The sequence below is a fragment of the Micropterus salmoides genome, unplaced genomic scaffold (assembly GCF_014851395.1).
Source record: "Micropterus salmoides isolate LMB-PRFRI ecotype aquatic unplaced genomic scaffold, ASM1485139v1 Ms_hic_scaffold_9, whole genome shotgun sequence".
NCBI classification, from domain to species: Eukaryota; Metazoa; Chordata; class Actinopteri; order Centrarchiformes; family Centrarchidae; genus Micropterus; species Micropterus salmoides.
Window position 1 is genome coordinate 24,184,228 of NW_024044681.1, and position 13,087 is coordinate 24,197,314.

Consider the following 13,087-nt stretch of genomic DNA (forward strand, 5'->3'; position numbering starts at 1 on the left):
TCTGTGAAACAGCTAAATAAGGCTAAAAATAATGCACTCAAGTGCATGAGCTTATTTCAATACAACAGAGTGCCGTGACTCACCTTTGACTTGCTGGTGAGGAACTACTTGTGTGCATGCTTAAATTCACAGACATGCATAAACACACACACGCACATATGTATGTATATATATATATATGTGTGTGTGTGTGTGTGGAGTGGGAAGTCATTTTTCCCACACTGGACGGGGATCAGTGGAGAGTGGGAGCACACAGGAAGCAAAGTCTACTGGGAATTTAAACCCTGAGGAATCTCATCTGCTGTTCATCAGCCATCAGTAACTCCTGCACGCATACTCTCACACACTCACACGCACACACACACACACACACACACACACACACTGACCAAATTCAACATGTACTCTAAACACTGTGGTTTAAAATAGCATTTTACAGCCAGAGCATTCAAACTGTTGGCAAAGTAAATCAGAGAATATTCTGCTTTGTTTATGTACTTACTGTCTGCAAATTAGCCTGTATTCTCAAAACTAATTCAGAGAGTAATATCAGAATAAGAGTCTGTAGATTCAGCTGAACCAACCAATATAAAAATGGCCATATATCAACAGTGTATACCCTCAGTGTGTTCAGTTATAACACTGAGCTGCCCTCCACATCTGTAAAGTTCAATGTGTCTAGCAAATAAAAGTGTGGTGGGGTCCAGGATGATACATTCTTTCTCAAGCACACAGAAAAAACAGAGGGGTGGAGGGAGATAGAGGAAGGGAGAGAGATAGAGAGTCATACCACAGACACTTGATTTTTCGTTCATATAAGCCACAAGCAGCCCCTCCATTGTTCATCACCTCTGGGATGAACCACAGACCGCCAGGTGTTCATCATAACAGCCGACCTGCGGGTTACACCGATAGCCCCAGGGCTCGGAGCCGTGACAACCTGCTCATGTACGATGACTTTGGAGAGGAGAACTGTTGCTCTGGACGATGCCTCAGGTAAGTCTTTTATTTACATCCCCTTCACAGCCAGATGTGCATGTAGTGGGCAGGTGTGTTTTTGTGTTCATCTTCTGCAGGTTGTGTTAGAATAATAGCAGAATTATGGATAACTTTGTATTTTTTGCTATTTTAACATATCATGTTTGACATGTAATATAAACACTTTTTGTTCATTCACATGTAAAATTTAATAAATTTATTTTTATTAAATTATTTATTTATTTAAATATTCCACTATATTCAGTTAAAGCTACAATAACCTCAACGTGTCTGTAGCTACTTATCATATTGATAGTAAAAACCAAGTTGGAGGAGATCATTTTTAATGTTTGTGATGTTACACAATATCCCTTAAAAGTCTAAATTCTTCAAAAATGATCTTAATGCCACATTAGTATACTTTCCAACATTGCAGTTAACTGGAAAAAGAGATATTAGTTTCTGTGAATGAACGAATGGTCCATCAGCATGATACTACAAAAGTACGAGTAGCGATGTGGTCTCTCTCTAGTGTGAATAGTTTTTTTTATAGTTTTTGTGCACCATTGTGAACTAATGTGGAAGCACAACACATTTCCCTTTAAATTTTGGCGTGTACACTTTATCTTTATTGGTATCTATTTTTAGATTTGTATGCAGACATGGTTCATTAGTGATGTAGTGTAGTGTAGTGAAAATCTAAACTTGCAAGTTAGTATCTTATTCTAGTTCTACAACTATAAAAAGTCCTCGTTTGATTTTGACTAATGATGTTTTTGACTGCAGTGGCACTCTCTGTAGCAGTATATTTACTACATGCGGTCAAATAATGTTTATCCTCTTTCTGTCAAATATCAGAGTAGGCTATTTAATATTCACCCTTTTTTTTATGTCTTTCAGAGGATTTTCTTGTCAGGTATTAAATGTTCCCAAACTATACTAAATAAAAGCTTGCAGAAGATTACTTGGGATGTTTCTAAGAGAGGTGAAAGCTGTATTTGTTCTAGTATTAAGTGGACATACTCTAAGTAGGATGATTATATAATGGCACCTTAAACCCATAAAAAGCAAATATTTAAGTTGTAGAATGTGAAATTGAGATGAAACTGGGAATAAATAACTGAAGAGTGATTTGCAAAAGGTTTTAAGTGTGTGTGTATATATAAGTTACCATGTGGACAACTTTGTGTTTATGTCCCCTGACTCTCTGGCAGCCACAGCAGCTCTGAGAAACAGCTCATGGCTCGCCTTACTGCTGTTAAACGACGCCAGGCTCTTCGTGGCCCTGCCTACATGTTCTCTGCTCCTTCAATCAGCCCATCAGAGGTTGAGCAACGTTTCCTGGAGGCAGCTGAGTATGGCAACATACCGGAGGTGCGGCGCATGCTGCTCCATGTGCCAGAGTTGAACGTCAATGCTGTTGACTACATGGGCCAGAATGCTTTGCAGCTGGCTGTAGCCAACGAACATCTGGAGGTGACGGAGCTGCTGCTGGTGAGGCCGGATTTGGCCAGAGTGGGTGACGCCCTCCTGTTAGCCATCAGTAAGATGTGTGCATTTGTGGATGCCTGTAGGACTATACATGGGCCAAAAATACTGGAGCGATGGCAGAGAGCTGATAATGGAGCGCTGTGCAGGGGTCAATACTTTTGAATATGTCAGAGCTGGATGTGCAGCATGCTTTGGCTACAGATTTAATTTAATGTATCCTTTAATGGGCTCTTCCATCACATTTCAAAAAGCCTGCAGAGACTTTGTAGCTGCATTAACATGTTATTCTAGAACATCATGGGAGAGATTGGTAATCAGAAATAAAATGCACACACATGCCTTCACAGTAACCCAATAAAAGTGAATACAAATTTAGGGTACTGTCTGTGACACAGTAAACCATCCTTATTTTGGAAGTCAGTTTATGTAACCTGAACAAAATGCCACTAGTTTTTGGGAAGATAAAGCAACAGCACTGAGGTAAAGTCTCTCGGACTCAGAACCAGGTACAAAACCACAGCAACAGCTTTGCTCTGTGTTTGTGTCTGTGTTTATGTTGTAGGTAAAGGTTATGTTCGTATCACAGAGGCCCTATTGAGTCACCCGGCATTTAGAGATGCCCATCGTCTGACAGCGAGCCCTGCTCAAGTTGACATGTTGGATGACTTCTACGCTTATGATGAAGACGGGACGAGGTAAGACAGTTAAAAAACAGAGACATCAATAAAAATGTTATGCCCGCGAATAACACTTTAACAGTATGGAGAGTCATTTCATTTAAAACCACACCCAAACTGCACACCACTTATCCAGTTACCAGACAACCACTACCCAAACACCCAAATCACCCTATGCCACCACCCAATTGGACATTGTGTGCCACCCAGCACGATTGGAAACAAATTCAATCACCTCTCTTATAACAGAAGTAAGAAAGGCCAAAACCCACCTCACACCCTGCCTTGTGATTTCGGTATAATGTTTTGATAAATCTCTGTCAATAGACCTAGTCTTGACTTGGATTTGATTTCTCTTGTTGTTGTTGAATGGTTTATCATCCTCTACCCACCAAAGTGCTCAAAATATTGCCATCTCTGCTGACATCTGACATCGTCCATTTTTAATTCTAAATTCAGGAATGGTTACTCCAAATGCCACTTTCCCACACTCTGGATGCTTTGATCAATCTGTATAAATCTGTAAATATGAACATCATTCTTGTTGCAGATGAGACTTATCTTGACTATATCTCTTGATTTCTTTCTTTTATTATTCAGTATGCATAGATTACGTGCTAATTTGCTGTTAGGTAGATTTTGTTATCTTTGGACAGAGCCAGGCTAGCTGTTTCCCTCTGTTTCCAGTCTTTATGCTAAGCTAAGTCAGCCAGCTGCTAGTGGTAGCTTCATGTTTGCCACACAGAGAGACAGTGATGGTATCAATCTTGCGACAAGAAAGCAGTTTAGCGCATTTCCCAGAATGTAAAACCTTTTCTTTAACAAACACATATAAGCATATTCTATCTTAGTAAAGTCAACAATACCTAACACTTATCATGTGAGGAGGAGGTTGAAGTAGTGGATGAGCTAGGGTAGCAAACAGCAGCACAAAAGGTCGTGGATATGATTAGACATTACTAGTAAGGTGGTAGCCAAACTGCTGGTGAAAGAGCCAATGATGAAGCATAAATAAAAACAGCTGATGCTAATTATTTGTGGATGCTGCTATGCTATTCTGTTGGTTTTGAGAACGGAGAGGGTTATTTGGAGGAAAAAGCCAAGAGTTTTTAAAGATATTGTTAAAGATGTAAACATTTACCTAACCCATACTTTTTATTGGACCACTTTGTTAAAAATATGTAAACTGTGGATCCTTACAGTTAGGGGAAGGGAGAGATCGCTGGTTACTGAAAGCTATAAAACCCAGATGGTGTTTATGTAGAGCAGAGGACTATGAAAATCTGTTGTGTTAATTTGATAAATCATATATTGGTTGCTATATAAATGTTGACGGTCTTTAGGCTATGTTTATTTGTGTGTGTACATTCCCACAGGTTCTCTCATGATGTTACTCCAGTAATCCTTGCAGCGCATTGCCAGGAATATGAGATAGTTCACACCCTGCTCAGTAAAGGGGCTCGCATTGATCCTCCTCATGATTACTTCTGTGGCTGCGACTCCTGTAACTACCAGCAGCAGTTTGACTCCTTCAGCCACTCAAGATCAAGGATCAATGCCTACAGAGGACTCGCCAGTCCTGCTTACCTCTCCCTGTCCAACGAGGACCCGGTGCTTGCAGCCCTGGAGCTCAGCCACGAACTGGCCATGCTGGCTAATATTGAGAAAGAATTTAAGGTACAAATGTTGTTAAAGATCCTACAGAATCACCACCAGACACAGCAAATGTGATCTGCCTTGCACATTCAGTTTCTTTAATGATTGTGCACATTCTGTTAGTGTGCTGCTGTACACGTGCCCTGAAAACCAACACATTGTCAAGTACACATAAAGTATATTTGCCATGTCGCTGCCAACCAGCTGCCAGTAAAAGCTGCCAGTAAACACGAGAACATTTTTATGAGCTTTAAGAGAGGAAGCAGAAACAAACGTGTTGGTTTGACACACATATACCTGTAATTATTACTAGGCTTACAGTATGATAGTAGGCTATACTACTGGTACTGTACAATAAATAAATGTCACAATTCAAATGCTCACACAAATCATATACCACTTTTTTTGGTATATCAACAATTTTATGTCTCACATAAATAACTTTATTACATTTTGAGGTCTGCAAACCTTTCCAGAGGTTGGAACCACTGCCAGTTTAGTTGTGAAATTATCTTAAACAAATATGACTAGAGCCAAAATGATGGGCAACCTCTATCTTACACTTTGTGCTATTGCTTCTTTAACAGATGAGCATATTTCTCTTAAAACCTAAAACCTAAAAACTAAAATATGTTGCTTTTTACTGGTAGGATGTTGTCAGATGGGTTTGACATGCAGTTGATTACAAATCTGATTTTTTTAAGGTTAAAGTGCAATTGTAATAGTGACAATGACAAATTCAGTTTTCCTCACAGAATTGCATGCTGTTACTTAAAAACTCCATTACTACATTGGTTACCCCAGCATCAGACCACATCTCCTGCAACACATGTTTCACTCACTGATGCACATTTTTCTTCACTGTGTTCGTAGAACGAGTACTGCTGTCTGTCCACCCAGTGTAAGGACTATGTGGTGGGCCTTCTGGATCTGTGTCGCAGCACCGAGGAGGTGGAGGCCATACTGAGCGGAGAAACTGATTCTGAAGACGACTATAATCTACCAGGTCGCCCCTCCCTCACACGGCTCAAATTAGCCATCAAGTACGAACTCAAAAAGGTTAGTGTGCAGGAATAAATAGAAATAATACTTTGAGACTGATTTCCAACACTCTGGCCAGCCACTTATTACACATTTTGCCATTAGAACCTGACAGCAAGTAATCAATTGGTAGAGAATTGATTACTTGTTGAGTTGGATAAAAATCACAGTGAACATTTACACAGTTTATTTATTTTATTTGAGGTTCATGATGTGAGTCTGCTGTAGAAAAGCAGAAAAGTGAATTCACTATGATGTTAGAAAATCCATCCATAAGAAGACTATAAGAACACACTGATGTTGTCAAAGGGTTAATGTGTATTTGGTAGATTCTTGAACTAAAAGTCTTGATGTTGCGGCATCCTTGAACGTAGTTTTCAAAAGGGTTTCAACTGTCAACTACATCACTGCATGATGGTAACAAACTTAAAAACATGAACAAATAAAAGCGACCAACTTTCCATCAATTTCATGTTTATTTTATTCCACTGAAAATGATGGCTGGTAAAAAACAATATAGAAACTACTGATGTCTCTGGGAAAAATTTAATTATTACAATTAATGATGTAAAACATACAAATCTATTAATAGTAAATAAAAACTACATGGACCTTCATTTTTAAGATATTTGATAGAAGCTTGAGTCTGAACTCATCTGTCTTACTTTCTATTTTATAGATGTCTAATACTTTTATCAGCAACAAGTTTGTAGTGCAGAAACACTTAATGGACTACTTGATTCACAGTAAATTAATTTTCAGCTATTTTGATAATCGATTAAGCATTTTAGTCATTTATGAACTACCAGCTCTCAGTTTTGAGGATTCTTAGTTTTTACATTTACATTACATTTATTCATTTAGCTGACGCTTTTGTCCAAAGCGACTTACAGTTGCTATACATGTCAGAAGTCGCACGCCTCTGGAGCAACGAGGGGTTAAGTGTCTTGCTCAGGGACACATTGGTGGACAGGTCACAGTGGGATTCAAACCCGAGTCTCTCACACCAAAGGAAAGTGTCTCATCCACTGCACCATCACCACCCCAACAATGCAATTTGAATATATTTGGGTTTTGAAGTGTTGACCAGACGAAACAAGCATAAATAAACACCAGATTTCCCGACTTGTTTGCATCATGGTGATTTATTCTCACAGTGCATCTTTGGCCCGTTCCTCTTATAATGAAAGGATCATATTTCATTTTAGGCAGCAGGATATTTACTGTTAACACTTCACAGAAGCAATAATCATTTTGGCTTGAAACTGTTGTCTTGTTTTCTCATTCTGTCACCACCCTTTATATCCCTGTTTCCCACTGTGTTATGTCTTTGCTTCAGTTTGTGGCTCATCCTAACTGCCAGCAGCAGCTGCTGAGTATCTGGTATGAGAATCTGCCTGGCTTGAGACAACAAACCACTGCTGTCAAACTGCTGGTGGTGCTGGCCGTGGCTATAGGACTGCCTGGACTGGCTCTGGCTTACTGGGTGGCTCCATGCAGCAGAGTATGTTACATTTATGCTCACAAATGTCACTCACATGACATCCTAAATAGTCATTTAATTCTCCTGCAGGGCATTTTCTCTCATCCTCCTGTTGTTTCATCTCTCTCGCTAAGGTGGGGAAAGTCATGCGTAGCCCCTTCATGAAGTTTGTGGCCCATGCCTCATCCTTCACCATTTTTCTGGGTCTTCTGATCCTGAATGCTGCCGACCGTTTCGCAGGCACCACGCTGCTGCCAAACATGACCCACCATCAGCTCCCAGGAGGATCCCAACTCGACCCGCTGCTGCTCTACCGCATGACCACAACACCCTTCACGTGGATGGAGATGCTCATTATTTCATGGGTCATGGGTGAGTATTAGACCATCACGATGGAGGAAAGTTGTCATCATGAACCAAACATGATGTCACTCATTGTTTCACACATCATTTGACTTGTGCTACTGCAGGTATGATCTGGACTGAGGTGAAGGAGATCTGGAGTCAAGGGCCGGGGGAGTACCTGGTCGAACCGTGGAACTTCCTGGACTTTGGAATGTTGGCGATCTTTCTTGCCTCCTTCAGCTGCCGCTTCTCCACTCTGAGACATGCTGCCTTAGCCCAGACCTATGTACACACACACTACACAACACTGATTAATGTCACGCTGCCCCCCGAGATACACTACTTTACACTGGGTGAGCATACTAACACACCCGCACAGACTCACAGACCACCACACTTCGTTTAACCTTCATGTACATAAGAAGTTGCTGTAAGTTAGCACAAGGTGGTACATACAAGAGCATATAGCTGAGGTGACGTAATATAAAAATGTGATTAAACAGACCAATTTTAGACTGATCCAATTCACAAAAGCAGCATTTTTTGAAGGCAAATCAGAGAAACAGTTGCTTAGTTCAGTGGTTCCCAACATTTTTGGCTTGTAACCCAATACACACAGTCTACCCATCAGACACAGATTGGACATTGTATGTGATAGGAGGATGCGTTGGAGGCCAGAAGGGGAAGAACTACCCAACAAACATATTTGTGTTTTCAGTTTTTCCTTTTTTTAATCCTTATAATCATAATAAGTTGAGAATGTGAAATGCCTAATGTAACCAGTTTACTAAAATATACTCTTCAATCTGCCTCAAAAGCACAACTGCAGCCTTCTTTGTAAGACTTGCCATTCAAAAAGTAGTTGTGTACAAAAAGAAGAGAGCCAGAGCATAATTATTGAAGTTTACTGATTCACGCTCTGCTTTTTTTTGCAGCACGGATCTACTGGTTGCCGTCAGATCCCCAGCTGGTGTCGGAGGGCCTATATGCGGTGGCGGTGGTGCTGAGCTTCTCTCGGATTGCTTATATCCTCCCAGCCAACGAGAGCTTTGGCCCACTGCAGATCTCTTTAGGGAGGACCGTCAAGGACATCTTCAAGTTCATGGTCATCTTCATCTTGGTCTTTCTTGCGTTCATGATCGGCATGTTCAACCTGTACTCTTATTACCTGGGGGCGAAGCAGAATGATGCCTTCACCACGTGAGACGTGCATATTTACTGTACACACCTGCATCTGTTCACACGCGCTTTTAAATTTTCTCACCTTCCAGCAGCTAAGAAAATCATCTTGCATAGACTTAAAGATTGCTTTTGCGGTATGCAGGCCGCTCCCCCAGGGCCCCAGAACCCAAACCCTGATAAGCCCCCATAAAACTTTGTTTGGAACCTTGCACTACTTTGGAAACTTGCACAGTATCAACATACCAAAACACAACATAAAAGCATCAGTATTAACCTTGATGTGGGTCACACTATTGCCTGATTTTACAATACTCACATCATGGATAATAGAGCACCTTTAATCAAATACACTGACAAAGATACTTCAAAATAGTGCTTCATCAACATTTTCTGGCTTGTAACTCCTTAAAAATGAGGCTGTGTCTACTTGGTACTCATACTCGTATCACAGATTATGGCCTTAATGTGGATAGGAGATGTCAGCAGTGAAAACAAAAAGTGTTTTTTCCTTCTTATTTTAGTATTAGTATTTTTTTTGTGAAATATATCCTGTATTTTAAAATAAAGGCAAAATTACAGAAAGGTCAGATCCAAAGTCAAATAAAATAGAAACTCAGATTTACCTTGGGAACCATTGCAGGTGTCCTGACCCCCTGGTTGGAACCACTGCTTTACAGATTTTCACACAGTTATAATAAATAGGAAAATAAATATGATAAGGTGGACTGACTTACCTAAGAAGGTTCTAAGTCTTTGTAAGTAGATTTTCATACTGTAGTAAAATGAATGGAAATCAATGACTGCTCAAAAGCATGGGAATCAATCTAAAATCAATGATATACTTTGAAATTGGTGAGCAGTGATAGAAACTCTGTGTTGAACGTTGTAAGAAAACGGCCTTAAAAGCTTTTTTTCCTGTTGCTCTTCTCACAGAACATCTCAGGTCTGATGATTAATGGTTTGTTTGAATTCAAAAATAACTGTTCCTCTCTCCCTCCTCCATTTCCTCCTCTGTGCATCCGTCCAGCCTGGAGGAGAGCTTCAAGACGCTGTTCTGGGCTATATTTGGACTGTCTGAGGTCAGGTCTGTTGTGATCAATAATGGACACAAATTCATTGAGAACATTGGTTACGTGCTGTACGGGGTTTACAACGTCACCATGGTTATTGTGCTGCTCAACATGCTCATCGCCATGATCAACAGTTCCTTTCAGGAGATTGAGGTTTGTCATCAGAACCACATCATGTGCTTCAGATACAAGCTCAGCGGCCTATTCTTATAAGGTTAAAATGTTTCTTCAGTTTTTGGTGGGAGAGGAGTAATGTAAAAGTAAAGTAGTAGTAAAAACTGAGGTTAACCACAATATTCAATATACACAGAGTTTATTTGTCACTGTCACATTAAGATTTAACACTTAAGATTTAGATTTGACTCCTCTGAACATTTGAACACATTTAAACACATTTTGTGAATGGATGAGACTTCGATGTAATTTTCCTAATGTTTAGGTGAATAGGTAAATCATCTCCTGAAAATCTTTCAAACAGAAAGAAAACTAAAACAGTAATTAAAACAGTACTGTCCTTATTTTTACATCCAATAGCATGCCATTTTATTACCATACTACAGAGTATATTCTGATCTTGAATCTAACAAAACTGATTTGAAAAGATAAGGAATTACACCAATTAATTACTGCAAGTATTGATCACATGTCAACTGGTTCCTATTTTATGTACAGAATCTACCTACACACATTTTTGATCTATAAAAAATCCCTTACATTCACAATTGCCTAGAGTAACATAATAAAACTGATACCACTCTCATGTTTGTGCGCAGCTGATTAACTTAGCTTAGCTTAGCACAAAGAATGGAAACAGCGGGAAACAGCTAGCCTGGCTCTGTTGCCTGGAGCAGTGAGGTGTTGTTGTTTCATGAAGCGATGGCTTTTTATATATTATTATTATTCTTTTGTAATTTATTTGCAGCTTTGGCAATATTGTTGTTATATATTCATGCCAATAAAGCTGATTTGAATTTGAATTTATATACAAAAGGTCAAAATTTAAACTTCACTGTGACATCATGATGTTCATGAACGCAATATCTTAAGAACGCTGTGAGGGAAATTTTTCAAATTTGGCACAAATGTCCACTTGGACTCAACGACTGATTTGTAGGTCAAGGTCATTGTGTTATAATAACGTCCTGGAAAACATTTTGGGCCGTTATTCAACACTATAACTCAGGAACAGAAGGGAGATTGTGACCATATTTCACAGATAGTCAGACACTCAATAAGTGACACTTTTTACTCAAAGGTCAAAGGTCATTGTGTTGCATGTTGATTGGGACAACACAATGAGTAAACAATAGCTAGCACAGTACTTGCTTTCCTCCATCTTGTCACTCACAGCCTCATTATGAATTTCAAGCCTCATCTAAATCACTAAACTGCTAACAACATATTGGAGCGTGCCTAGCTAATCATAATCTTGTGAGTGTGTGAGTTACAGCTCATAGAGAGGAAAACATAACCACCATATTTTGTGTAGCTATATTTATATTTATAATACACATTTACACAGTATTGAGTACATGCTTACCTGTTCAACCATTACATTTACGATGATCCTTCATTAATCACTTCAACAATGTACTGTATTCACTGGAATTATACATATGTATCATCAAATACACTACATGTATTCACTATTTATAATGTATGAGTCTGGACGGAAATGGATGTAAACTGCAACTTCACTTGGGGCATTTCTTCCCCTTTTCTTTAGGATGATGCTGATGTTGAGTGGAAGTTTGCTCGGGCCAAACTCTGGTTCTCGTACTTTGAGGAGGGAAGGACGCTTCCTGTGCCCTTTAACCTGGTCCCCAGTCCAAAATCTATTCTGGGTCTGGCTATGGCCATCAAGTCCTTGCTCCTGCAGTATGTGGTAGGACACCGTATGGAAAAAACTGCGACACAGCTCAATCAGGTACAACACGGAGAAATACACACAGAATGTACATTTCCTCAGCTTGAACAGTAGTGATCATAAAATCAAGATGGAGCTTTAAAGGCAGAACGTGAGCACCTCCCAGTGGTTGTACTGCTGCACCATAGGCTCCACCTGAGAGCTGAACTCAAGTTTAACCTCAGAAATGTCACAGTTCTGTCCAATGAAGTTAATTTCTGCTTGATCTTTCAGCTCGGAGAAGAAAAGAATTCAGGATTTGGTGCTTCTACAATTCCAACCAGATATCAGGTATGTGTGTGTTTCACAACATATCAGATACAAACACATTTTTGACTTTATATTTATGCGACAGTTTCTTATTATTCAGCAGAATTTTTATACACAAAACAAATGAAAAACTCACATGATACATTACTACCCAGCATTAAACAATTACAAAACTTAGGCATTTCTCACATGGAGCAATGCAGCAATTGAATTATTTTCTGAAATAATCAGTACTTCTGGATCTTATACTTTTAAACTGAATAAATATTTTCCCATTATAGTATTGTTAATTGTACTTGTTAAAAAAATTTACAAACTTTTTCCATCACTGGTTTCAGAAGATCATGAAGCGACTGATAAAGCGTTACATCATCAAAGCCCAAGCAGACAGAGAGAGTGACGAGATAACTGAAGGTAATATCAATAGACAAGATACTAAATAAAGCTAAGCTTGTTTCAATTGCTAGAGCCATTCTGGAAATTAAACATTTCTTTAATGCTTTTATGTCTGTTTTTCAGGTGAGCTGAAAGAGATCAAGCAGGACATCTCCAGCCTGCGGTATGAGCTGCTAGAGGAAAAATCCCAGAACACGGAGACACTGGACGGACTGCTGAGGAGGCTGGGAGAGATCGGTACACCTTCATAATAGCACTGCCAGTCACCCTGACGTGTACATTTAACTGTACAGCTCAAAGAGTTTTAAATTCTTAAATGCCTGCTCTCTATCACTGAATGTAGATACAGTACAGTAGTGATAATACAACAATGAATGTGTGTATACGAATATACAATTAAACTGTAGCTTGCTGATAGAATGATTGAGTGCTTTTTTAATAATTCATGAAAAATAAAAAACAACAAAGAAATCATATAATCTGGATAACTTCTAATTGTTATTTTAAAGATTATCAGACCATTTCTTCCTCCTTCACCTACCAAAAATACAGTCCATTGTAATCATTTTAACAACATTCGCATACATGGATG

General features: G+C 39.3%; 1 protein-coding gene across 6 annotated transcripts; it reads left to right on the plus strand.

The window, feature by feature from the left end:
* Positions 1-712: 712 nt before the first annotated feature.
* On the plus strand, positions 713-12,915 carry trpc6a (transient receptor potential cation channel, subfamily C, member 6a). 6 transcript variants are annotated; one of them, XM_038708129.1, is made up of 14 exons: positions 720-996; positions 2,193-2,617; positions 3,032-3,164; positions 4,523-4,823; positions 5,676-5,861; positions 7,183-7,347; positions 7,461-7,698; positions 7,797-8,024; positions 8,607-8,871; positions 9,881-10,076; positions 11,650-11,850; positions 12,064-12,120; positions 12,441-12,513; positions 12,619-12,915. In XM_038708129.1, the coding sequence occupies exons 1-14, from the start codon at positions 857-859 to the stop codon at positions 12,744-12,746; spliced, it is 2,736 nt and encodes a 911-aa protein (XP_038564057.1). In that variant the 5' UTR covers positions 720-856; the 3' UTR covers positions 12,747-12,915. The 6 variants fall into 6 exon arrangements, 4 of the variants coding, with proteins under 4 accessions (XP_038564057.1, XP_038564056.1, XP_038564058.1 ...); XM_038708128.1 differs by having other exon boundaries at positions 724-996; positions 12,438-12,513; XM_038708130.1 differs by having other exon boundaries at positions 731-996; positions 2,193-2,521; positions 12,438-12,513.
* Positions 12,916-13,087: the final 172 nt, after the last annotated feature.

Coding starts and splice junctions, on each gene's coding strand:
- trpc6a (XM_038708128.1), top strand. CDS start 857: ATGAACCACAGACCGCCAGGTGTTCATCATAACAGCCGACCTGCGGGT. Junction 11,851..12,063: donor CTGCGACACAGCTCAATCAG/GTACAACACGGA, acceptor TTGATCTTTCAG/CTCGGAGAAGAAAAGAATTC. Junction 12,514..12,618: donor GAGTGACGAGATAACTGAAG/GTAATATCAATA, acceptor TCTGTTTTTCAG/GTGAGCTGAAAGAGATCAAG.